General features: G+C 62.1%; 3 protein-coding genes across 5 annotated transcripts; 1 reads left to right on the forward strand and 2 right to left on the reverse strand.

The window, feature by feature from the left end:
* The first annotated feature begins 174 nt into the window (after positions 1-174).
* CNNM4 (cyclin and CBS domain divalent metal cation transport mediator 4) lies at positions 175-8,702 on the forward strand. The gene is made up of 7 exons (XM_064638039.1): positions 175-1,649; positions 4,562-4,705; positions 4,884-5,021; positions 5,565-5,734; positions 5,839-5,938; positions 6,345-6,523; positions 6,765-8,702. The coding sequence occupies exons 1-7, from the start codon at positions 215-217 to the stop codon at positions 6,978-6,980; spliced, it is 2,382 nt and encodes a 793-aa protein (XP_064494109.1). The 5' UTR covers positions 175-214; the 3' UTR covers positions 6,981-8,702.
* A 458-nt stretch (positions 8,703-9,160) lies between these two features.
* On the reverse strand, positions 9,161-11,118 carry ANKRD39 (ankyrin repeat domain 39). 2 transcript variants are annotated; one of them, XM_064638052.1, is made up of 4 exons: positions 10,540-11,118; positions 10,303-10,406; positions 9,940-10,143; positions 9,161-9,508 (listed from the first exon to the last, which is right to left on the reverse strand). In XM_064638052.1, exons 1-4 carry the CDS (start codon positions 10,688-10,690, stop codon positions 9,371-9,373), a joined length of 597 nt encoding a protein of 198 aa, XP_064494122.1. In that variant the 5' UTR covers positions 10,691-11,118; the 3' UTR covers positions 9,161-9,370. The 2 variants fall into 2 exon arrangements, with proteins under 2 accessions (XP_064494122.1, XP_064494123.1); XM_064638053.1 differs by having other exon boundaries at positions 10,558-11,104.
* An 864-nt stretch (positions 11,119-11,982) lies between these two features.
* On the reverse strand, positions 11,983-21,566 carry SEMA4C (semaphorin 4C). Of its 2 annotated transcripts, XM_064638025.1 has the most exons (15): positions 21,442-21,566; positions 19,498-19,656; positions 18,130-18,278; positions 17,983-18,045; positions 17,787-17,885; positions 17,358-17,454; positions 17,159-17,275; positions 16,343-16,494; positions 15,549-15,724; positions 15,327-15,471; positions 14,831-15,053; positions 14,637-14,752; positions 14,395-14,552; positions 13,792-13,862; positions 11,983-13,715 (listed from the first exon to the last, which is right to left on the reverse strand). In XM_064638025.1, the coding sequence occupies exons 2-15, from the start codon at positions 19,622-19,624 to the stop codon at positions 12,889-12,891; spliced, it is 2,520 nt and encodes an 839-aa protein (XP_064494095.1). In that variant the 5' UTR covers positions 19,625-19,656; positions 21,442-21,566; the 3' UTR covers positions 11,983-12,888. The 2 variants fall into 2 exon arrangements, with proteins under 2 accessions (XP_064494095.1, XP_064494094.1); XM_064638024.1 differs by lacking the exon at positions 21,442-21,566 and having other exon boundaries at positions 19,498-20,608.
* Between the last annotated feature and the right edge of the window lie 1,222 nt (positions 21,567-22,788).

A 22,788-nucleotide genomic window follows, 5' to 3' on the forward strand; every position in this document is an offset into this window, starting at 1 on the left:
TAATTGACCCGCAGGGGCGTGTCCATGTGCAGGCGTCACGAACGGGGCGTGTCGCTGTGTGATCTCCTATGGAGGCGTGTCCTTTTGCATTACGCCGCAAAATGGGCGTGGTCTTCCTATTTGCTCCCCATGGGGCGTGTCGATAGTCCCGCCCCCTATGATGTCATCGCGCCGTGTCCGCCCCCTGCTCGCGCCGGTCCCGCCTGTTTCCAACATGGCGGGCGGCAGCGGCTGCGGGAGCCCTGCCGGGGGCGGCCCCGGGAGCTCCGGTCCCTCCGCGGGGGCTCCGCTGCCCACGGGGTTCCTCCTGCCGCCGGTCCTCCTTCTCCTCCTCCTGCCGCAGCCCGCCCTCGCCACGCCCGGCCTCGACACCGTAGTGCTGGGGCTGCGGCTGGAAGGCAGCACGAAGCCTCCCGAGCCCGTGGCCGGGGTGGCTCCGGGGCCCATCCGGCTCACGGAGGGCAGCGAGGCCCTGCTCCGGCTCTACGGGCTGGGGTTGGGCCCGGGAGCCGCGGAGCGTGTGGCCTTCGCCGAGCTGAGGCCGGATGCCATCCCGGCCGTGAACGAGACGTGCGGGGAGCGCTCGCAGGACCTGCTGGTGCGGCCCGGCCCCACCGAGCCCCGCGACACCTCGGCGCTGCTGTGGCTGCGGGTGCTGCCCCTGCGCAAGCACGAGAAAGCCAAGGCCTACGTGCTGTGCTCGCAGCGCCGGCCTGACCAGCCCTGGCTGCCGCACCAGGGGCCCGATGGGCAGGTGGTGGTCCTGGAAGAGAAGAAGTCCCTGCTGCCGCTGTGGCTGCAGGTGATTCTCATCGCCGCGTTGCTGGGGCTGTCCGGGATGTTCAGCGGGCTGAACCTGGGGCTGATGGCACTCGACCCCATCGAGCTCCGCATCCTGCAGAACTGTGGCTCGGAGAAGGAGCGACGCTATGCCCGCAGGATCAGCCCCATACGGAAGAAAGGAAACTACCTGCTCTGTTCGCTGCTGTTGGGCAACGTGTTGGTCAACACGACCCTCACCATCCTTCTGGATGACCTGACTGGCTCCGGCGTAGGCGCCGTGGTGGCCTCGACCGTGGGGATCGTGATCCTTGGGGAGATTGTTCCCCAGGCGTTGTGCTCCCGGCATGGGCTGGCTGTGGGTGCCAAGACCATTCTGGTGACCAAGTTTTTCATGCTGCTCACGCTGCCTCTGTCCTACCCCATCAGCAGACTGCTGGACTGCATCCTGGGCCAAGAGATCAGCACCGTTTACAACCGGGAGAGGTTCCTGGAGATGCTGAAGGTGACGGAGTCTTTCAATGATCTGGTCAAGGAGGAACTGAACATGATCCAGGGTGCGCTGGAGCTGCGCACCAAGACGGTGGAGGACGTGATGACCCCGTTGCCCAACTGCTTTATGATCAGCAGCGATGCCGTCCTGGACTTCAACACTATGTCTGAGATTATGCAGAGCGGGTACACCCGGATCCCCGTCTACGAGGGCGACAGGGCGAACATCATGGACATCCTCTACGTGCAGGACCTGGCCTTCGTGGACCCTGATGACTGCACTGCCCTCAAGACCATCACCAAGTTTTACAACCACCCTGTGCACGTTGTGTTCCATGACACCAAGCTCGATGCCATGCTGGAGGAGTTCAAAAAAGGTAGAGGGGTCGCTGGTTCCTGCCAGCTGGAGGCAGAATTCCAGGGAGTTTTGCCCTCCCTGGGGTTCCTCATGGTTTGAGTGGTTGTGATCCTGAGGGATTGAGGCCACCTGGGGATGGACAGGGGGTCACCAAACCCAGTGTTGCCTCCAGGAATGCTTTGTGAGTGTTTCCTTGTTTTTGATTATCAGCCCTGGAGGCTTTTGGATAATGGCTGGGGAATCACTCTGGTCCCTGATTTTGGGCTTGGCTCCCTCTTCCAGGCTCTTCCTGACACTTGGGAATGGTGAGAGTTGCTCTGTCCTGGCTCCTATCCCTGCTCTTCCTCCCACTCATAGCATCAGGGCACCAAAAAGTGGGATTGGGAGGATGAGTGGGATGTGAGCTTGCTGTGGGATGAACCCACCGGGCACAGCAAAGCTCCCAGGAAGGATTTGCCCTCCCCAGGCCTTTCCAGCCCAGGCAGGGACCTCCTTCCCTGCCCAGCTCCTGCATGGGGCCAGGATGGAGGGAAGATCCCAGCTCTGGAGCAGCGGTGCTGGGTGATCCTGCACCATCCCAGGCCATCCATGATCCCACACACTCTCCAGCTCCTGTTACACTTTCCAGAGCACCAGGAGCAGATCCAGGAGATTCGCAGGACATTCCCGGGAGATCATGCACGGATTTGGGGATCCTAATCCCTCCTGGAGCCTGGGTGAGGCTTTGGGAGCTGGCACATCCAAGCCTGGCTCTCCAGGGCTGTCCCACCCCAGTCCAGCTCCAAAAAGCAGGACATGGGAGCAGAGTTGCTGCCGGATCTGGAGTTATCCCCGCTCCTGGCAGCAGCTTTCCCTCGTTGGATCCTGATTAAGGGATTTAACCACGTTCCTTCCGGGCTCAAAGCTGCCCATAACACCCAGGGCTCTTATTTTTCCACTGCCGGGTCAGGAGAAGGGAATTTGTGGGGCTGGTTTGGAGCTGAGCCCCACACATTCCTCATGGATGCAGCTCCATGGTGAGGATCTGCCTCATCCCCCTGGATCAGGCACGAGAGGTGCATCCAGAGGGAATAATTAACTAGTTGTGCTAATTGTGGGGCTTGGCAGCCAAAACTCTCCCTGTTGTCACAGTCACTGGCCTTGGGGTGACAATTTCCACATCCATGTCTGGCCTCTTCCCAACTTTCTCCTCTTGGTGTGAGGCTTTTAAGTGGGGAACTTGCCTATGGGGACAGGCTGGGTGAGCTGGGAATGTCCAGCCTGGAGAAGAGAAGGCTCCAGGGGGACCTTAGAGCCCCTTCCAGAGTCTAAAGGGGCTCCAAGACCTGGAGAGGGACTTTGAGTAAGGGATGGAGGGACAGGACAAAGGAGGAATTTAGGTGGGATATTGGGAAGGAATTCTTCCCTGTGAGGGTGGGGAGGGGCTGGGATGGAATTCCCAGAGAAGCTGTGGCTGCCCCATCCCTGGAAGTGTCCAAGGCCAGGTTGGACAGGGCTTGGAGCAACCCGGGAGAGTGGAAGGTGTCCCTGCCCATGGCACTGGATGGCCTTTGAGTTCCCTCCCAACCATTCCAGGATTCCAAGAACACCCCATGGGGAGCTCCCTGTTCCTGTGGGGAGCCCCAAAGGGGGTCCCAGTATCCATCACTCCCTGGTGATGCCCATCCAGGTGCCCTTTGCCTGTGGGTTTGGGCTCCCCGGGCTGTGTTTGCTGTGCCGGGGCCGCTCCCTGTCCTCCTTATCCCACAGGGAGCAGCTCCTGACTCACCTGGGCCAGCCCCAATCCTGTCACCTGTCCCCAGCACGCCCCACCCAGGCATCAAACAGGGCCATAAAGGGGGTTTAATGACCCAAACAACAATTTTTGGGCATTCCCACCCCTTCAGGCACCACCTTTTTCCAGCTTTGGAAGGAGCGTGGCCGGAGGGGGAGAAAAAGGAGATCTGTGTGGTGCCCATCCCTAAAATTCCCCTTTCCCTGAGTGATGAGGGGGCTGTAGCTCTAAAATTAAGTAGTGGAGAGAGTCAGGAAGGGCAGGTTTGGAATAATGCCAGAGCAGGACACAAGTGGGACACCCCGTGTAGGCCTTGAGAAGGTAAAAGTGCCTTTATTTTGGGATGCACTGAGGTCAGGGAGGGAATGTTGCCCTCTCCAAGCCCCAGTTTCCCCAGGATAAGGATACCAGTTTTCCACGTGGAAGTGGAAACATCCTAGGAATTTTTTCTGCTGGTTTTGCGGGATTTTGGGACAAAGCAGGAGAAACTCCATTCCATGGAGCAGCTGGGGCAGGATGATGCACTTTCAGTGGTTGGGATTTAGCTGGAATCCTGCTGGAATGGGATGAGGGGAGCCCTAAATCCAGGACTGGAAGGTTTTCCTGCCTGGAAGGACATTACTGCTGCTGGCCAGGGCCCTTGGCTCTGTTCCCTGGGGTGTTTTGGCTCTGGGATCGGGTGGACACCAGGTGTCCAGAGTGTTTCCTCTAGGATAGGATCAGGTTGGAAGAGCTGCCAAAGAATTTGGGAAAGGAATTCTGGGTGAAACACAATTCCTGGTGGCCATGGTGGTGGTGACATGGTTGCTCTTGTCTCATCCCATCCCCTGGGATGCCCTTGGCCAATCCCATATCCCAAGGCAGCTCCCAGGTACTTCAGCTTGGAGGGTGCCTCAGTCCAGCCTTAATCACCATCCTGGGCTTAATTAGTGTCATTACCCTGGGAGCCAAGCCCGGCCCAAGGGCTTGTTTAGATTTGAACTGGTTTAGGTTTTAACTGGTTTATTGTTAGATTTGAACTGGTTTAATGTTTAGGTTTTAATTGGTTTATTGTTAGATTTGAACTGGTTTATTGCTCTGGGGAGGGAAGGGCCGGGCCCAGGGACATCCCAGGGTGTTGAGGTGTCTCCCATTCCAACATCTCTGTCTATCCATAGGGAAATCCCACCTGGCCATTGTGCAGAAGGTGAACAACGAGGGGGAGGGGGATCCCTTCTACGAGGTGCTGGGGCTGGTGACCCTGGAGGATGTGATCGAGGAGATCATCAAGTCCGAGATCCTGGATGAGTCTGACACCTACAGTAGGTATTGGGGCTCCCCCGTTCCCATCATCCTGTCCTTCCGTGGGGAGATCCTGTCCCCCCATGGGCTGCTCCTGTTCCCCCATGGGCTGTTCCCACCCACTCTGGACCGATCCTCCCTCCACCCCGTGCCAGGGGTCCTGCCATCCCCCCCAGAGCTGACTCCTGCCCCCCACAGTCGACAACCGCAGCCGGAAGCGTGTGACCAACCAGAAGAACAGGAGGGACTTCTCGGCCTTCAAGGACCCCGTCAGCGAGCAAAAGGTCAAGGTATCCCCTCAGCTCCTCTTGGCTGCCCACAGGTTCCTCCTGACTGGTGAGTTCTGGGAAGGGGGAGCTCCCTGTGGCTCAGGGAAACCCAGGATGGGCTCGGTGTGTCCCCGTGTTCCCCATGCCAGCTCTGGCCCTGGAGACTCCAAGGAGTTGCTCCAACCATCTCATGGAGAAATGATGGGTCTTGTCCTGCTTTCCTTTGCTCTGTTTCCCCTTCCCCCCCCCAAATGGGAAGGGATGAGGTTTGGGAATGCCAGACCTGCCTCTGACAGGGCCCTGTCCCCCTGGGATGATCTGAGTGGGGACCTCTGGGATGATCTTGTTCCCAAGGCTGGGGATAGCTTTGCTGGGGACCTCCAGGATGATCCTATTCCCAAAGCTGGGGACCTCCGGGGGGGGGGGGGCAACTCCAGGATGATCCTGTTCCCAAGGGAATGCCCTTGCTGGGGACCTGGATCTGTGGGTTCTCCCGGAGGGAGCTGTTGCTGGAGCCCATTCCATCCCAGGCACCATCCCAAGGGATGGGGAGGTTGCACCTGCCCCTGGAAGGACAAAAACCATGTGTGACCCCTTTTCCCTCTCCCAGAGGTGCCACTTTTCAGCCCTACCCTCATGTCAGAGAAGATCCTGCTGCGGCTCCTTGGATATTCTGACGTCATCCAGGAGCTTAAGTTCAATGAGGAGGACAAGAAATCCCCCCAGCACTACCTCTACTGCAAGAACAAGCCTGCTGACTACTTCATCCTCATCCTGCAGGTTTGGAGGGTTCCTGGGGGCCTCCATTCCGCTGGGAATGCTGTGGGGAGGGGAGGGGTCTCATTCCTTAAGGATGTGGATTATGGAATGTCTCCGCCTGGCAGGGCAAGGTGGAGGTGGAGGCTGGCAAGGAATGCATGAAGTTTGAGGCGGGACCGTTTACCTACTACGGGGTGATGGCCCTCAGCCCCCCTCCTGGATCTGGTGAGAAGCCCCTGATCCCTCGGGATGCTCCCTGGGATAGGGCTGCAGGTGGGAGATGCCGGAGGCTCCGAGCCCCGTTGGTGCCCCTTGGGTTGGGCAGCGTGTCCTCAGGGACACCTGGGCTGAATCCCACTGCCCCAGCTTTGGGGTCCTTGAGCAGCCACACGGGGAGCCTCATGGATGAGATGGCTCCTGCACCGCCTTGGGATGTCCTAGGATGGGTGTCCTGACCCCTTGGGTCTCCCACACCCCCTTGGGATGCCCTGGGACAGCTGTGGGATGCCCTGGGATGTGTGTCCTGGCCCCTTGTGACTGGGTTGAGCTCCCAGCCCGCTCCCCAGCACTCCATAGTCTCCTCCCAGTTCCGGGGGTTCTGGGGTCTCACCCCACCCCTCTGATCCCCCAGAATTCCGGTCCCCATCCCGTGGAAGCGGCCTGGCCCGCTCAGCCTCCCTGAGCAACCACGAGCGCTCCGAGTCCATCTCGTCGGCCGTGAGCAGCAGCACCAACCAGCTCAGCGGGACCGGGAACCAGTACGTGGCTGATTTCAGCCTCCGGGCACTGACCGACCTCCAGTTCGTCAAGGTGGGCACAGAACGGTGGGGATGGGGACAGGATCAGCAGGAATGGGGACAGGGGAACACTGGGGACAGGGAAACACCAGGAACAGAAAACAGTGGGAATGGGGACAGGGAAATACTGGGAAGGAGGACAGGGAAACACCAGGAACGGGGACAAGGAAACACCAGGGACAGGGAAACACTGAGAAGGGGAACAGGGAAACACCAGGAATCCCTCCGTCATCCCTGTTTTTTCCCTGGCCCAGATCACACGCCAGGAGTACCTGAACGGCCTCACAGCCTCCCGCATGGACAGTTGTCCCCAGTCCCCTGACAGCAACAACTCCCCCAGACCGGGCCCCGACAATCCGGAGAGACCAGAGCCTTCGGCCCCCGCAGATGAGACCACGAGCCTCCTGAACGACAGGAACTGCCAGGGCCGCCGGAGCAACCACAGTTCCACGGAGAACAACAACGTCTGACCCCGGCCAGCGCCGGCGCGCTCCGGAGGGCCCGGGGCGTGCCCGGTGCAGGGACCCCCATCCCGGCAGGAATTGGCTGCCACTGGAATATGAGCCAGGAGAAGTGACAACAGCACGGTGAAGAATGGAGGAGCTGGAATTTGCTGCTGTTTCCAGGCTGGCTCGTTTTTTTGGGATTGATTGGAGCAGCGGCGGAGGCGGCACCAAAGGCACCGCCAGCACCGCCCACACAGCTCAGGGACATTGGGGTCTTGTTTGCCACAGTAGGACCCTGGGGATGGATGTTCCTGCCCTTTGGGATCCTCGGAATGGACATCCTGGCCCTTCAAGACCCTTGGGATGGATGGGCTGGTCCTTTGGGATCCTTGGGGTGGATGTCCTGGCCCTTTCAGATCCACAGGATGGGTGTCCTGACCCTTTGGGACCCCCAGGATGGACATCCCACCCCCTCAGGGCTCTTGTGCTATTGGGACCCATGGGATGGATGTTCCCTTTCCTGCACCAGCCTGGGATGGGGGTCCTGGGCCCTCGGCTCTCCTACACCATGTTGGGACCCTGGGATGGGCATCCCGGCTCTTTGGGATCCCCTGGGATGGGAATCCCGGCCCCTCAGGGCTCCTACACCAGCCTGGGATGGGGGTTCCAATCCTACACCATTTTGGGGGGTCCCAGGATGGAAATCTCAGCCCCTTGGGGTCTCCTACACCACTGTGGTACTCCCAGGATGGGCATCCCAGATCCCTGAGGACTTCTACACCCTCCTGGGATGGGGGTCCTGAGCCCTTGGAATTCCTACACCACACTGGGACCCCCAAGATGGAGGTCCCAGCCCCTCAGGCCCCCCCAGGATGGGGGTCCCTGCCCCTCTGGGGTGTTTTTGGTGTCAGGGACCCCCTGGTTGTGCTGCAGCCTCTCCCCCTCCCCATTCCCAACCCCCTTTCCTGCTGGCCGGGGACATGGGGATGGGCTTGGAGCCCCCTGGGACCCCCCCACCACAAGCAGTCCGGGGTCCCCCTTGGGGGGTTTCGGTGCCTTCCCCCCACCACAGGGGGTCTCAGGGTCTTGGGGAAGGGGGTCAGGGGTCGGTACGGGGGCGGGGGGAGACGCACCAGGATCCCAATTTTGTGGGTTTTTTTGGGGTGACACAGCGCTAGTGACCAAAGTTGTACAGGCAGGAGGGGTCATGTGTCCCCCAAGGCACCGGGGGACCCCCAAAGCCATCGGGACCCCCCTCCCTCTGGGTTTATTCCTAGTTTTGGGAAAGGGGGAGACCCCCCCCTAAGAAAAGCACAAGTTCCCTGATTTGAACTCTGTAAGTTATTGGGAGAAGGTTAATTAATTATTTTTGTTAATCATGTCTTGACGATCAGTTCCTAGAGGTCCTTCTGTGGGGACATTTTTAGAGAGAATAATAATAATTAATAATAATAATGATAATTAATAATAATAAGCCAGGACAAAAAAAAAGCCCTTTTTTTATTAAATCTTCCTCTATGCAAACCCCTAACCCCTCCCCTGGGAATTCCTATTTATTGTTCAGGTTTGATTTGTATGTTTGGGGAGGGTAGGGCCTAGTGGGTTGGAGGGGAGAGGGCAGGGTCTACCCCTCCCCAATCCCCCCCTCCCCCCCTTCCTGGTTGTGAAACAACCACGGGATTTTATCTCCTGGGGGTTTTTTGAGGGATTTTTTTGCCAGATGGGTAATAAAAGTCTATATCTGTACGTGGGTCTCTGCCGTGGTTCACGGGGGGCGAGGGGCCTGGTGATGGGAGGGGGATCCCGAGGGCACCACCCGGCACCACCCCAGCCCTGGAAGTGTCCAAGGCCAGGTTGGATGGGGCTTGGAGCAACCTGATCTAGTGGAAGGTGTCCCTACCTGTGGCAGGGAGTGGGACTGGATGGGCTTTAAGGTCTCTTCCAAAACAAACCATTTGAGGATTCCATGAAGTCCTACCTAGGCACCCACAAAGGTGGAGACTCGTCTCTGAGGTCAGGGAGGAAAAGGTGCTGTTGGAGATCCTGGACAAGCGGGATCAGTGCCCAACCTGCCTCTGCCTCCCCCCACAGTGGGATCTGGATCCTCCCAGAATCCCCTGAGCAGCTGCTGTTCCCTCCCAACCACCCCAGGGGGAAGCACAGGAGCCCTCCCACCTCCCGCGGAATTTACTGTTTCAACAAACTGTTTTCCACATTTTTAGTGGGTTTTTTAGGAAACAAAGTCCCTGGAAGGCGGGAGGGGGGTCTGCACCTCCCTCCTGGTGTGACCCCCCCCACACCCTGGCCTCTGGCACAGGTGACAAGGGGACAGAGTTGGTGCCACAGGCTGTGTTTGTCCATTGGAGACGCCTCTGGAGGTCCCACTGGGGTGGCTCCGGGTGTCCTGTGTCCCCTCAGGTGTCCAGCAGGTCCCGCACGTCCGGGTGGGCCCCATCCCGCGGGAGGCGGCCCCTGGAATCCTGGAGTGTGGCCAGAGCCGGGCAGAGCCGCAGGAGGAGTGCACAGAGCTCACGGTGCCCCTGCTCGGCTGCCTGGGAGGGCATTCGTGTGACCCCCAGAGGGACAGAGAGACACCCCCCCCAGGCTCCCCACCCACCTTAGGTGAGAAAGGGGACTCCCCGTGCCCCCCACCCACCTTGAGGGGAAGAGTGGACCCCCAGCTCCCACCTTGTGCAGGTGGAACACTCCTGTGCCCCCCAACCACCTTGTGCAGGTCATGCCATGGGAGGGGAGACCCTGTGCCCCCACCCCCTTTGTGTGAGAGAGGGGACCCCCTGTATCCTCCCCCCACCTTGCGCAGGGGGTCCCCCCCCCCCGTGTCCCCCCCCCAACCTTGTGCAGTGCCAGGGACAGGGGGATCCTCTTTGCCCCCTCCCACCCTGTGCAGGGGGTCCCTCCATCCTGTAACCCCTCCACCTTGTTCAGTGCCAAGGACAGAAGGTTCCCCCCCGTGCCTCCCCACCTTGTGTAGGGGGGTCCGCCCGTCGCCGTCGGTGGCCGCGGGGTCGGCCCCGTGCTGGAGCAGGAGGCGGCTCACGGCGAGGTGGCCGCAGTAGCAGGCGCGGTGCAGGGGGGTGGCCCCACCGGGGGTCCGGGCGTCGCAGGGAGCCCCCCGCTCCAGCAGCACCCGGCACACCCCCAGGTGCCCGTTACGGCTGGCGTAGTGCTTGAGAGAAGGAGGGGGGAAGAGAGTGGGCAGGGGGGCCGGGACCCCCGGGACCCCCATACCGGGGCCGTGTACCCGCCAGGTTGAGCCCCCCGTGCCATCCCCCGTGCCCACCGCAGCAGGGCCGTGTGCCCCCCCAGGACCCCCAGACCCCCGTACCAGTGCCGTGTACCCCGCCCGGTCGGGCTCTCCGGGGTCCCCGCGCCGCTCCAGCAGCCGCAGTACCCGCGGCTCGTCCCCGTCCCGCGCGGCCGCCCAGATCCCTGCAGGCAGCGGGACCGGGTCAGGCCGGGACCGACCTCCGGGGCTGCCCTGGGACCCCCGGTACCGGGTACTCCCGCCCAGAGCCCCCCCGTACCCTCCCGGTACCGGCACCTCCGCGCACCCCGCCGGTACCCCCAGAGCCCACCGGACCCCGCTCGAAGTCCATCTCGGCCAGGCTCTGGTGTACGCTGGGCACGGCCACCGGCCCCGAGCAGCAAGGATCGGACATCGCCCCCTGCCCGGGGCAGCACGGACCGGGCGGAGAGCGGCGACCCCCCGCCATGGCGCCGGGGGACCGGAGAGACCGGGGGGCGACTGGGACGGGGGCGGAGATGGACGGAAAGGACCGAAGATTGACGGAAAACACCAAAAATTGACGGAAAGGACCGAGGATTGACGGAAAGGACCGGAAATTGACGGAAAAGACCGTGAACTGACGGAAAAGTCCGGAAGTGTACGGAAAAGGCCGGAAGTTGACGGAAAAGGCCGGAAGTTGACGGAAAAGGAGCGATGATTGACGGAAAAGGCCGGAAGTTGACGGAAAGGGACGGAAATTAACGGGAAAAGACCGGAAATTAACGGAAAAGACCGGAAATTAACGGAAAAGACCGGAAGTTGACGAAAGGACCGATGATTGACGGAAAGGACCGGAAATTGAACGAAAAGACCGGAAGTTGCCGGAAAGGACCGAGGATTGACGGAAACCGAAGATTGACGGAAAGGGCCGAATGCAGCCGAACGGCCCCGCCCCCGAGGCAAAGGCCCGCTCCCCCGCAGTGCCCCGGAGCCGCCGCCAGGGGGCGCCCGCGCCCGCCACTGTGCTCAGCGGCCCCTCCCGCCCCCCCCCGGGGGCCACCAAATCCCCCGTTATGGAGGGTCCGGCCTCCCTCCCCATGGGGGACCCTGGGGTCACCCCTCCGCGCTACGGGGGCTTAAGGACCACCCCCACACACTTATGAGGTCTCCAGGCCTCTCCTGTCCTACCTGTGAGATCCCCAAGCCTCACCCCCCCACCCAGCAATGGGGGTCTCAGAGTCCCCCCCTCCAGTTATGGGAGTGCCAGGTCTCCCCTCCCCACTGTGGAGGGCCCAGGGGTCACCTCTCCGTACTTTGGGGGGTGTAGGAATCACCCTCCACATACTTGGGAGGTCTCCAGACCTGTCCCCTCCTGGCTGTGGGGTCCCAAACCCCCATCCTCCCCTCAGCAATGGGTGTCCCAGAGCCCCCAGTCCTCACCCTCCCACCCCGGAGGGCTCAGGGCCCCCGCGGCCCCACTTCCCACGCCCTGGTGCCACCCCTGGCCCCGTTCCCAAGCCCCCCCCCTCCCCAGGATCCTGGTCCTGCTTCCGCCTGGTTTCCCAGCAGAGCCTCCCCAGGGAACCCCCCGTGCTGACCCCCCGCATCCGGGGGGGGGGCACGGGCAGCCCCGGCCCCCCCGCCTGGGAACGGCACCGCGATGCCCTTTTATAGCCCTTTTATGAGCCTTTTTCCATGAGCTCAGCACCCGGGGGGGCCCAGCATCCCTCCCAGCACTGGCTGCGGCCACCGCGGGTGTCACTTTTCAGAGAGAATTCGTATTTTCAACTCCTTTTATTATTAATATAAAAATACTCACGTATTTACAGCAAATAAATATATTTCGGTAACAAATAAATTACACTGGGAGGGTTATACAAAATGGGAGGGGACCGTGCAGGGGGAGCAGGCGGGGGGTTGGGAGGGGATGTACAGCCAGGGCTGGGGGGGCAGAGCCCTGGGAAAGGGGACACTGGGGTGGGGGTAATAGAAAAGTTCTCAGGAAGAAAAACCCGATCAGTTCAGAAATCAGCCCAAAAAACATCCTGGGGCCACCGGGGCGTGGGCCGGGGGGGGTGTCCCCAAGGTCTGTCCCTTGTGTGGGACATGGTACCGAAGGCGGGTGTGGTGACCGAGGGTGGCTCTGGGGCCCAAAATGGGCACCAGGACCCCAAATGTGACACCCCAGGGTGAGTGTCAGGGTGACACTTCTGTCCCCAAGGTGGTGCCAGGGTAGGAATCCCACTGCCAGGGCAAGTACCAGGTGACAATCCTGTCCCCAAGGTGGGTGCTGGCACCAGGGTGACACTCCTGTCCTCATAGCAGGTGCTGGCATGACAATCCTGTCCCCAAAGCAGGTGCCAGTGCCAGTGTGTCAGTCTCCAACATAGGTACTGGCACTGGGGTGACAATCCTGCCCCCAAGGTGGGTGCTGGCACCAGGGTGGCAATCCTGTCCCCAAAGAGGGTACCAGGGTGGCAATCCTGTTCCCAAGGCAAGTACCAGTGCCAATATATCAGTTCCCAAGGCGGGTACTGGCACTGAGGCAACAATCCTGTCCCCAGGGCAGGTGCCAGCGCCCACCCCACAGCCCCAGGCTGGGTGCCGATGCCGGTCCTTAGGCCAGGGTGCCCACCCTGGGGTCTGGGGTGGGGCCCTGAGGTAGGTGGTGCCAATCCCTCTGGCTCAGACCGATGACTCCTCGGGGTTGGAGTCGGGCAGGGGCTGGCGCTGCTGCAGCTTCCGCCGCAGCTCCTCAGCCAGGTCGGCACAGGGTGGGCGCTCCTCGGCACCCAGTGCCAGCCGGATGTACCCGTTGGACGAGGAGCCGCGCAGGGGTCCCAGGTGGATGCGGGTGGGCGAGTGCAGGGGCTGCCCAGGGATGGCAGCGGGTGGCGAGGCAGCGGTGCCAGGGCCGCCGTTGCGACAGGTGGCGTGGCCAGGCACAATCTTCAGGGACCCGTCCGAGTAGTAGTAGCTGGAGGGGTCCCAGAGCTTCTCATCCGAGTCGGAGGCGGCGCTGGACACGAAGCGGGGGCTGGGTGGCTCCTTGGGCAGCTCAATGGGGTACACCAGGGTGCTCTCGATGGCCTTGGTACCCTTGCCCAGCTCCTCACGCAGGCGCCGCCACAGCGAGAGCACAGCGAGCAGCAGTACGAGGCACAGGGCGCCCAGGCACACGGCCAGCACCCACACCACGCCCAGGCTCTCCAGCGGTGCCCGCGCCTCTAGCGGCGCCCCGGGCCCCGCCAGCACAGTCACCTGGTACTCCTGGGTGCCCAAGGGGGCCCCCTGCTCCTCCGCCAGGCACCGGTATGTGCCACTGTGCTGGGCACCAGCACCCGGCACCACCAGCGCCCGCAGCCGCGCGTCGCTCAGCACCAGCGCCTGCTCGGCCGGCAGCGCACGGCCCTCAAACGTCCACTGCGCCCGTGCCAGGTTGGAGCCCAGGCGGCACGTCAGCACCAGGTCGGTGCCTGCCACCACCGTCACGTTCTTGGGGGTGAGGGGCCCTGTGGGGAGAGAGGGGGGTCAGGAGGGAGGGCAGGAAGAGGGATGGGGGGATCCATGTGGCTCAGGGGGGCTCACCTTGTTTGGCTGCCTGAGGGACGGAGCAGGCGCCAGTGTCGGAGCTCAGCACGTCCTGCACCAGGTGGGACCTGTGGCAGGAGGGGGTGCAGTGAGGAGGAGTCCTTGTAGGGTGTCCTCCCCCTCCCAGGGGAGCCCCATACCCAGAGAATCACAGAATATCCTGAGTTGGGAGGGACTCACAAGGATGAGTCCAGCTCCTGGCTCTGCACAGGACACCCCCAAAAGTCCCTCCCAGTCCCCAAATCTCAACACCTGAGAGCACTGTCCAAACATTCCCCAATCTAAAATTATGGAATATTGGAAGGGACTCACAAGGATCATCCAGTCCAACTCCTGGCCCTGCATAGGACACCCCAAAATCCACCCTGTCCCTGAGAGCTTTGTCCAAACACTCCTTGAGCTCTTAAGGCTGTGACCACTGCCCTGGGGAGCCTGTTCAGTGCCCAGCCACCCTCTGGGGGAAGAACCTTTTCTCAATATCCGACCTAAACCTCCCCTGACACAGCTCCAGCTGTTCTAGGGTCCTGTCACCAGTCACAGAGATGGAGCTTCCTCCCATGAGGAAGCTGTGGATGAGGGACCCCCCAGCCCATCCCGTACCCGTTCTGCCCATCAATCCGGACACAGGTGCTGCCGTTCCGGCTCCAGGCGCAGTAGGGATCCCGTGCCAGGACACAGTCTGTGCACGACTGGTACCGCCCGCAGTCGGCCAGGGGTAGCTGGGCCACCTGGAAACGGGAGCCGGCGAAGAGCAGCTTCTACGAGGGCAGGGAAAAGGGCTGAGGTGACCCTGCCCCGAGGTGTCCCCGCAGTGCCACCCCTGGCCCCGCAGCCCTGCTCACCTTCCTCCTGGCCAGCACCAGGCTCTCCACGGGCTGTGCCGGCTCGAACACCTGCAGCTCCTCCACCAGGTGGATGGAAGTGCCCAAATCCAGTGCCTTGTGCACCCACCCATCACCTGTGAGCAGGGCAGGTGCTCAGGGCTGTGCCATAGCATGGACTGTCCCCTGCATGCCCTCCCAGCTGCCCCAGGTACCTGTGCCAATGAAAAGCACCTCATAGACGGTGCCATCCAGCCCAGCCACGCGATCCACCACCAGCTGGGTGAAGTTGGAGTCCTTCTTGAGCAGCAGCGGGCGCCCGCGCTGCGGCGGCACCGGCTCGTCCATCAGTGGGTGCTTCTTGGCAAAGTTCAGGGTGTTGTCGGGCAGCTCCAGGGAGCTGGCAAAGCCGTTCTGCCGGTGCCAGTCCGTGATGCACTGTGGGGAGGGCATAGGGGCAGTGTCAGGAGCGGGGAGGGATCCCAGCCCCTCTCAGGAGGGCACTGAGGGCACCATTAGGAGCATGGAGGGATCCCACCCCCCTTTAGGAGGGCACCATCAGCCATGTGGATGGATCCCAGCCCATTTAGGAGGGCAGAGAGAGCACTATCAGGCACATGGACAGATGCCAGTCTCTTAGGAGGGCACTGAGGGCCCTCAGCCACACAGATGGATCCCACCCTTCCCCCCTAGTCCCCAGTGCCCACTCACCGCTCCGGGCCGGGGACTGGGCACCTCATCTGAGTAACGGCCCCACCTCTGCGCCTGCTCCCGGTACTCCTTGTAGGGCCCCTCAAATGCCTTCTTCACCTCCAGGATGTGGTACCGGCAGATGGCTGAGACATCCACGTCCCCCCTGCAGGCACAGGAGGGGTTGGGGCAGGAAGCCTCCATCCTGGGGATCCCTGGCATGCCACATCCCCCCGGACTCACCAGTGGGCCTGGAACACCCCAAAGAAGGTGGTTTCCTGCCACTCGGCCCCGGGCAGGGTGAACACGGCCTGGAGCCGGTTGAAGTGGAGCTGCTGCTCCGGGGCTGAACACACCAAACGGGCCTTCAGGAATGTCGTCCACTTCTTCTGGAGCGTCCGGGCACCACCCACATCCCCCTGGACACAGAGAAAAGGCCACAGTCATCGCATGGCACAGCCACCATGGTGACACCAAACTGGTTACAAAGGGTCTGTGCAGCAGTGGGGGAAGGTGTTGGACAATTAACTTCAACACAACAGTATTTGATCCCTAAATCAGTGATTAATAGCCTTGTTCCAGCTATTGCTGCCTTAATTACCTATATCAATGATTAATAAGTACTAGATGTCTTTGTTTTGGGAACAAGGGTTGTGTGTCAAAGACTGATTAGAGAAGGGGCACCATGACCTGACCATGTACTTGAGAAGGAGAAAAGATTCATCAGAAGATCCAGAACCATCAAAGGGAAATTTGGGGAATGGGATGTTCCCAAACTACCACCAAAGACCCTCAAAAGACCCTTACTCATATCCAAATAAATCCACGGAAATAATTAGCAGATTATTCAGGAAACACAATGAATATGTTACACAACGTGATGAATATGGATCAGTTCATGACTGTCCCCTGCTCTAGTGGGTGCTGGGGGTGCATTTGGGTGCACCCAACAAAGGAACGTCAGCTTTCCAACCCAACAAACTGCTTGGAGAGTTCCTATCCCGGTTTTTGGTGTCCCTGTGGTGCCCCCTCCATACCTTGCACACCCTGGCCACCCGGGCCACCACCTGCTCAGCATAGCAGTCGTACTCCACCGCGCGCTCACTGAAGAAGAAATACACCTTGTCGTCATCGCCGGTGCTGCTGCCAGAGCTCTCCTGCACGAACGCTGAGGCCACGAAGTGGGGCTCTGGGGAAACACGGGGTGACACCGTGTGGGGTGGGGGAGTGGCAGAACGCGCTCAGTTGGAAGAGACCCACAAGGATTACCGAGTCCAACTCCTGGCCCTGTGCAGGCCCATTCCAAAGAGTCACACCATGTGCCCCAGAGCATCATCCAAATGCTCCTTAAGCTCTGGCAGCCTTGGGGCTGTGACCACTGCCCTGGGGAGCCTGTTCAGTGCCCAACCACCCTTTTGGGGGAAGACCCTTCTTCTAATATCTCCCCTGACACAACTTCAGGCCATTCCCTGGGGTCCTGTCCCTGGTCCCCACAGAGTAGAGCTCAGCACCTGCCACTCCTCTTCCCCTTCCCAGGAAGCTGTAACTGCAATGAGGTCTCCCCTCAATCTTCTCTTCTCCAGCTGAACAGACCACATGCCCTCAGCGTCCTCACACGGTTTCCCCTCAAGGCTCTTCACCATCTTCATTGCCTCCTTTGGACACCCTCTAATGGCTCAATATCTTCCTTATATTTTGTCCCCCCAAACTGCCCCAATATTGCAAGTGAGGCCACCCCAGGTCAGAGCAGAGCCGGACAATCCCCTCCCTCACCTGGCCGGTGATGTTGGGCCTGATGTCCCCAGGACATGGTTGACCCCACTGTCCCCTCCCTGTGTGTCCCCCATCCCTACCATTGAGCCAGGAGGTGAGATACTCCGTCTTCATGGAGTAGTGCGGGCCCAGGTTGCGCAGGATGACAGGCTCTGTGCCCAGGAAGTTGTTGAAGGTGGCTGAGTAGAGCTCCCCATCTGTGAGGGAGGGGTTTTAGGGGGGTGGGGGGCACAGTGGGCATCCCCCTGAGCCCAGCAGGCGCCCAGCGGTGCCACTTACCCACGATGAGGCCAGTGTGCCCCTTGGTGGGGTCGTAGGGACACTTCCCTTTGCCGTCCTCAAATGCCACTTGGTCCAGGGTGAATCCGGACAGTTCCTGGGGGGCACAGGAGTAGGTGGGGGTCCTGACCCCCTGCTCAATTCATGTCCCCCAATGCCCTGATAGGCCCCAGGCCCAGATGAACCTCCTGGGCACAGTGACACCCCTGGATGACCCTTCTGTGGACAGGGACACACTAACAACACTCCAAGGGCACAGGAGACCCTCCCCAAACCCACCTCATGGGCATAAGACACCCCCCTGCCCACAGGGGCACCCCTGAATGCTGCCCCTGGCAAGAGGGACACCCCTCAGTGATGCTCTTGGGCCTCATCCCGGGGTACAGGGGTGCACTGAGGCCTAACCAGGTGTTGCCCCCCCCCACTCACGATGTAGGTGCACTTGGGCTGGAAGGCGTAGGTGCCACAGGCGTAGAGGTGGGAGCTGTTGTAGCTCTGCAGGAACCGCACGTAGTTAAAGCAGTCGGTCTGGGGGGGGTGACAGAGGGAACATTAATGGGGTGTCCTCACAGGGGGGGCCACCCCAGAGTGCCCCAAACCCCCCCACTGCACTCACAGCACCCACCTGGTTGTTCTTGCCCTTCTGCACACACTCAGCCTTCTTCTCCACTGGGGCTTCCCAGGAGATCTGGGGGTGCAGAACGGGTGAGGGGGCTGGAATCTCACACTCCCCCCAAAACCTCCCCTCCTTCTGAGAGTTCCGGGGCCTCACCGCTGCCTTGAGCTCCACGGTGCCGGTGGCCAGGGCGAACAGGGCCTCCCGAGCCCCCACGTAGAGCAGCCCCTCGGCCTCGTCCAGCGTCAGCGTCAGGTAGTGCGAGACCCCCCCATGGGAGAAGCGCTTGGCTGCATCCCGCAGCTCTGCGGGGACACAGGACACCGGGCTGGGACACCCCAGCCCCGCAGGGACCCCACCCCGGATGGGTGCACCCACAGCCCCTCACCACCACTGGAAACCCTCCAGAGCCCCCCAGCACTGCAGGGACCCCCTGCCCTGGGTGGGTGCATCCACAAAACCCCCCTCGCCCACTAGAACCCCCCCGAGCCCCCTGGCCCTGTGGCACACAAAGGGCTCTTTGTCACCCACACGGACGGCGCCGGGCGAACACAGTGGCCTTTGCAGAGACCCTGCGGCCCCCCCGGCCCCCCCTTGTGCCCCCCAGCCACCCCCGGGCCCTGCAGAAAGGGCCCATTGATGGGGCAGCACCAGGGCCCCTGGGTGGGGACGGGGATGTTGGGATGGCACGGCACGGGGGAGGCACGGGGACGGCACGGGGACGGCACAGGGACACGGCAGAAGGGTGGGGGTCCTGGGTGTGGGGAGAGGGGACAGGGGATGGGGTCTGCATGGGGACAGTGGCACGGCAGAAAGGTGGGGGTTGCAGGAGTGCAGACGGAACACAGCAAAGGAGACAGGAGTCACAGGCAGGGGGACAGGGGACACAGCACAGGGACACTGGCACAGAACAGGGATAGAGGACACAGGGCACTGCCACCCCACAGGGACAGGGGAATGGGGCATGACATGGGGACACAGGGCATGGCAAAGGGACAGGGGCATCGGAGCTGGCACAGCACGGGGACAGGGACACAGGGCACGGCAGATGGGGACACAGGGTGATGGCACAGCACAGGGACACTGTGCTGGGATGGGAAAAGGATGGAATCTCAAGATGCTGGCAGGGCAGGAGGACATAGACAGGGATGGGACAAGGGACATGGCACAGGGCTGGGGACAGGGGACATGGCAGAGGGATGGTACAAGGGCCATGGAAGAGGGATGGGACATATCACAGGCCTGGGGACCCCAGGCACCGGCACAGCACCAGGACAGGGAGCAGTCCCTGCATGTCCCTCCTCTTCTTCCACAGACTCCCAATTTTGGGAACACTGACCTGGGTGGGGGGTGTCCCACAATGCTGACAAGCTTTGGGGGGACAAGCCAAAGCCTCATGCCTGAACCACCAACGTGTCACCCGCTGTCAGCAAGGGACAGAATCAACGCTCCCACCCACTGTGTCTTAGTTTCCCCCCTTTCCCCTCCCTCCCTGAGCCCCCCAGGGTGTCCCCCAGTACTCACCGGCATAGAGGACAGTTCTCCGGGGCACGGCGCTCCACGAGGCCCCCGGGGCAGTGACAGCGGTGGCAGCAGCAGCGGTGGTGAGGGCTAGCAGCAAGGCAAGGGCCAGCGGCCGGCCAGGGGCCATGGCGCTGGGGCGGGGGGGACACCAGGGGGTCCCTGGGGGGAGACACGGCCACGCCGGGGCCCCGTCAGGGCCACGGGGCAGCAGCGTCACGCGGGCCGCACGGGGACAAGGCGGCATTGAGGGAAGGGTGTCACGAGGGCCCCCCACGCCCTTGGGGGGTCCCCGACTCTGCCCCCCCCCCGCCACAGCCCCTCCTCCAGCTGTGACGAGGCTCAGGAAACTCGTCCCGTCCGCTCCCCCTCCCCACCCCACGTCCTGCCCCGGACCCCCAGGCCCTGCCTGGTGTCCTGGGGGCGCCCCCGCAGTGCCCCCCTCCCGCGCCCCGGGCCGGGCAGGATGCGGCGGCCGGGAATTGTTCTGCCCTGCCCGGCGGGAAGCAGGAAGTTGGGGGGGTCCGGGAGGGCCCCCGCGCCGCCAGGGAAGGATTTCCGGGAGGGTGGGAGGCCGGGAACAGGCGTGGGAATGGGGGACACCCCGGCAGGGTGGATGGCTGAGGGTGCCACAGGCACAGCTGGGGTGCAACAGGCAAAGATGGGCTGCCATGAGCAAAGCTGGGGTGTCACGGGCACAGTTGAGGTGCCACGGGCGTGGACAGGGTGCCACGGGCAAAGATGGGTCATATGGGCAAAGATGGGATGCCCTGGGCAGGGCCAGGACATGGGCACAGTTGGGATGCCACAGGCAAAGATGGGGTGCCATAGGCATGCCCAGGGTGCTGTGGGCACAGCTGGGGTGCCATGGGCAACTCTGGGGTGCTACAGGCATGGTCAGGGTACAACAGGCAAATCTGGAATGCCATAGGCAAAGATGAGGTGCAACAGGCATGGCCACAGCAGCATGGGCATGGGCAGAGTGCAACAGGCAAATCTGGGGTGCCAGGGAAATGTCTGGGGTACAAAAGGCAAAGCTGGGGTGCCACGGGCATATCTAGGGTACAACGGGCTTGGCTCTGGAGACAAAAGCACAGTAAAGGTGCCACAGACCACAGTCATGGCCAGGGTGCCACATGCACAGCTGGGGTGACATGGGCAAAACAGGGGTGCCCTGAGCATGCCAGGGTGCCATGGGCAAAGTTGGGGGGGCCACAGGCATGGCTGGGTACAACAGGCAAAGCTGGGGTGCCCTGGTCATGGCCAGGGTGCCATGGGAACAGTTGGCATGCAATGGGCATAGCTGGGGCACCACAGGCACAGTCAGGGTGCAACAGGCAAAGCTGGGGTGCCCTGGGCGCGGCCAGGGTGCCCAAAGCGGGGACAGGCACCATCAGAGTGCAACAGGCAGGACGGTCCCCGGGGTCCCCAGTTTTGGTGCTGTACACCTGGGGATCCCACAGCGAGTCTGGTGTCCCACGATCTCACAGCGGTGCCATCCCGGGTGGGGTCTCATCCTGGGTAGGGGGTCCCTGTGGCAGTGCCAACCCAAGGAGTCTCCACAATGGTCCCATCCCAGGGGGGTCTCCACGACGGTGCCACCCGGGGGTCCCATCCCAGATTGGGGGGTCCCTATTTGCAGCGCCAGCCACGACGCTCCCATCCCGGGGCTCCCCACGGCACCCGCGGGTGAGGGCCCCTCCCGCGCACCAGTTGCCGGTACTGGGGGGGGCAGTTCCCGTTGCGCCGACGGCTCCCGGCAGAAGGGACGTCCCCGTTACCGACGGGGGGTCCCGGTCCCCCCACGAGCAGGGGCAGCCGGTGCCGATGGCCGGTACCGGGCGGAACAAAGCGCCTCCCCCTCCTCCCCCCGCCCCCGCGGCTCCGCCACAACAATACCGGGGCGGGGCGGGGGGGCCGGGCCGGCGGGGGGGGGCCCGCACTCACCTCGGGGCGCGACGGCGGCTCCGGGGGGGTCCGGGGGGGGCGGCGGGAGCGGCCGTGAGGGGCGGGGGGCCCGGGGGGCTTCGGGGGGGCGCGGGAGGCGGCGGCGGCTGCGAGGGGCGGTGAGGTGGGGGAGGGACGGCCCGGGGGGGCTCGGCCGAGGCGGGAGCGGCCGTGAGGGGCGGTGAGGGGGGGGAGGGACGGCCCGGGGGGGCCCGGCTGAGGCGGGAGCGGCCGTGAGGGGCGGCGGCGGGTGCGCGCCGCGCGGCTCCGCGGGGACACGCCCCCGCAGTGACGTCACGTGCGGAGCCCCGCGGAGGGGGCGCGGGTCGGGTCGGGTCGGGTCAGATCGGAACCGCTCGGGTGGGATCGGATCAGAACCAGTCAGGCCGTATTGGAACCAGTTGGCTCAGCCCAGCTCAGCTCGGTTCGGTTCGGATCCAGGACCAATCAGCTCAGATCAGATCGGATCAGAAACAATCAGGTCGTATTGGAACCAGATGGCTCAGCCCAGCTCAGCTCGGTTTGGCTTAGTTTGATTTGGATCAGAACTAGTCAGGTCGGATCCAGAACCAGTGAGCTCAGCTCAGCTCCGCTGGGCTCAGCTCAACCCGGCCCAGCCCAGATCGGATCAGAACCAGTTGGGTTGTATTGGAACCCACTGGCTCAGCCCAGCTCCCACAGCACCCCCATCATGGCCCGGTGGGATCAGAACCTGTTGGATCAGATCAGAACCAGTCGTGTCTGTTTGGAACCACTTGGTTCAGCCCAGCTTGGTTCAGTTGAGCTCTACTCAGCTCTGCTGAGGTCTGATCACAACCAGTTGGATCAGATTGGAACCAGTCAGCTCAGCTCAGCTCAGCTTTGCTGGGCTTGGCTCAGTTTAACCTGGCTTTGCTCAGCCAGGTTTGGATCGGGTCAGATCGGGTTGGATTGCATGGGAAACAGTCGGCTCAGATTGGATCAGAACCAGTTGTGTCAGATTGGAACTAGCTGGGTCGGCTTAGCTTGGCTCACCTCAGTTCAGTTCAGCTCGGCTCAGTTTAACCTGGTCTTGCTTAGCCCAGGCCTGGCTTAGCTTGGTTCAGCTCAGTTCAACCAGGCTCAACTCAGTCCAGTTTGGGGTGTCCTGGTTTGGCTCAGCTCAGTTCAAGTCACCTTAACCAGGCTCAGCTCAGCCTAGTTTGGTTCAGCCCAGCTTGGTTTAACCCCATTTGGCTCAGCCTGACTCCCTGTGAGTGGGCACAGGGGTCACCAAGAGAGGCACGGGGACATTTTGGGGTGCCCCACGTCACCCACATCGCACCGAGGGGGGTCCCACGTCCTGGTCAGCCTCTTCTGGGTCCCTCT

Source organism: Pseudopipra pipra, chromosome 28 (assembly GCF_036250125.1).
Source record: "Pseudopipra pipra isolate bDixPip1 chromosome 28, bDixPip1.hap1, whole genome shotgun sequence".
Taxonomy (NCBI): Eukaryota; Metazoa; Chordata; class Aves; order Passeriformes; family Pipridae; genus Pseudopipra; species Pseudopipra pipra.

Excerpts from the sequence above, each read along its gene's own strand:
- CNNM4 (XM_064638039.1), top strand. The coding sequence starts at position 215 with ATGGCGGGCGGCAGCGGCTGCGGGAGCCCTGCCGGGGGCGGCCCCGGG. Across the intron at positions 1,650-4,561 it reads GCTGGAGGAGTTCAAAAAAG|GGAAATCCCACCTGGCCATT; the intron begins GTAGAGGGGTCG and ends GTCTATCCATAG. Across the intron at positions 5,939-6,344 it reads CAGCCCCCCTCCTGGATCTG|AATTCCGGTCCCCATCCCGT; the intron begins GTGAGAAGCCCC and ends CTGATCCCCCAG.
- SEMA4C (XM_064638024.1), bottom strand. The coding sequence starts at position 20,449 with ATGCCTGTTGCACCTCATCTTTGCCTATGGCATTCCAGATTTGCCTGT. Across the intron at positions 18,279-19,497 it reads GAGAACTGTCCTCTATGCCG|AGCTGCGGGATGCAGCCAAG; the intron begins GTGAGTACTGGG and ends GTGTCCCCGCAG. Across the intron at positions 17,886-17,982 it reads AGAAGGGCAAGAACAACCAG|ACCGACTGCTTTAACTACGT; the intron begins GTGGGTGCTGTG and ends CACCCCCCCCAG.
- ANKRD39 (XM_064638052.1), bottom strand. The coding sequence starts at position 10,690 with ATGGCGGGGGGTCGCCGCTCTCCGCCCGGTCCGTGCTGCCCCGGGCAG. Across the intron at positions 10,144-10,302 it reads GGGCGGGGTACACGGCACTG|CACTACGCCAGCCGTAACGG; the intron begins GTACGGGGGTCT and ends CCTTCTCTCAAG. Across the intron at positions 9,509-9,939 it reads GGCGGACCCCCCTACACAAG|GCAGCCGAGCAGGGGCACCG; the intron begins GTGGGGAGGCAC and ends ATGCCCTCCCAG.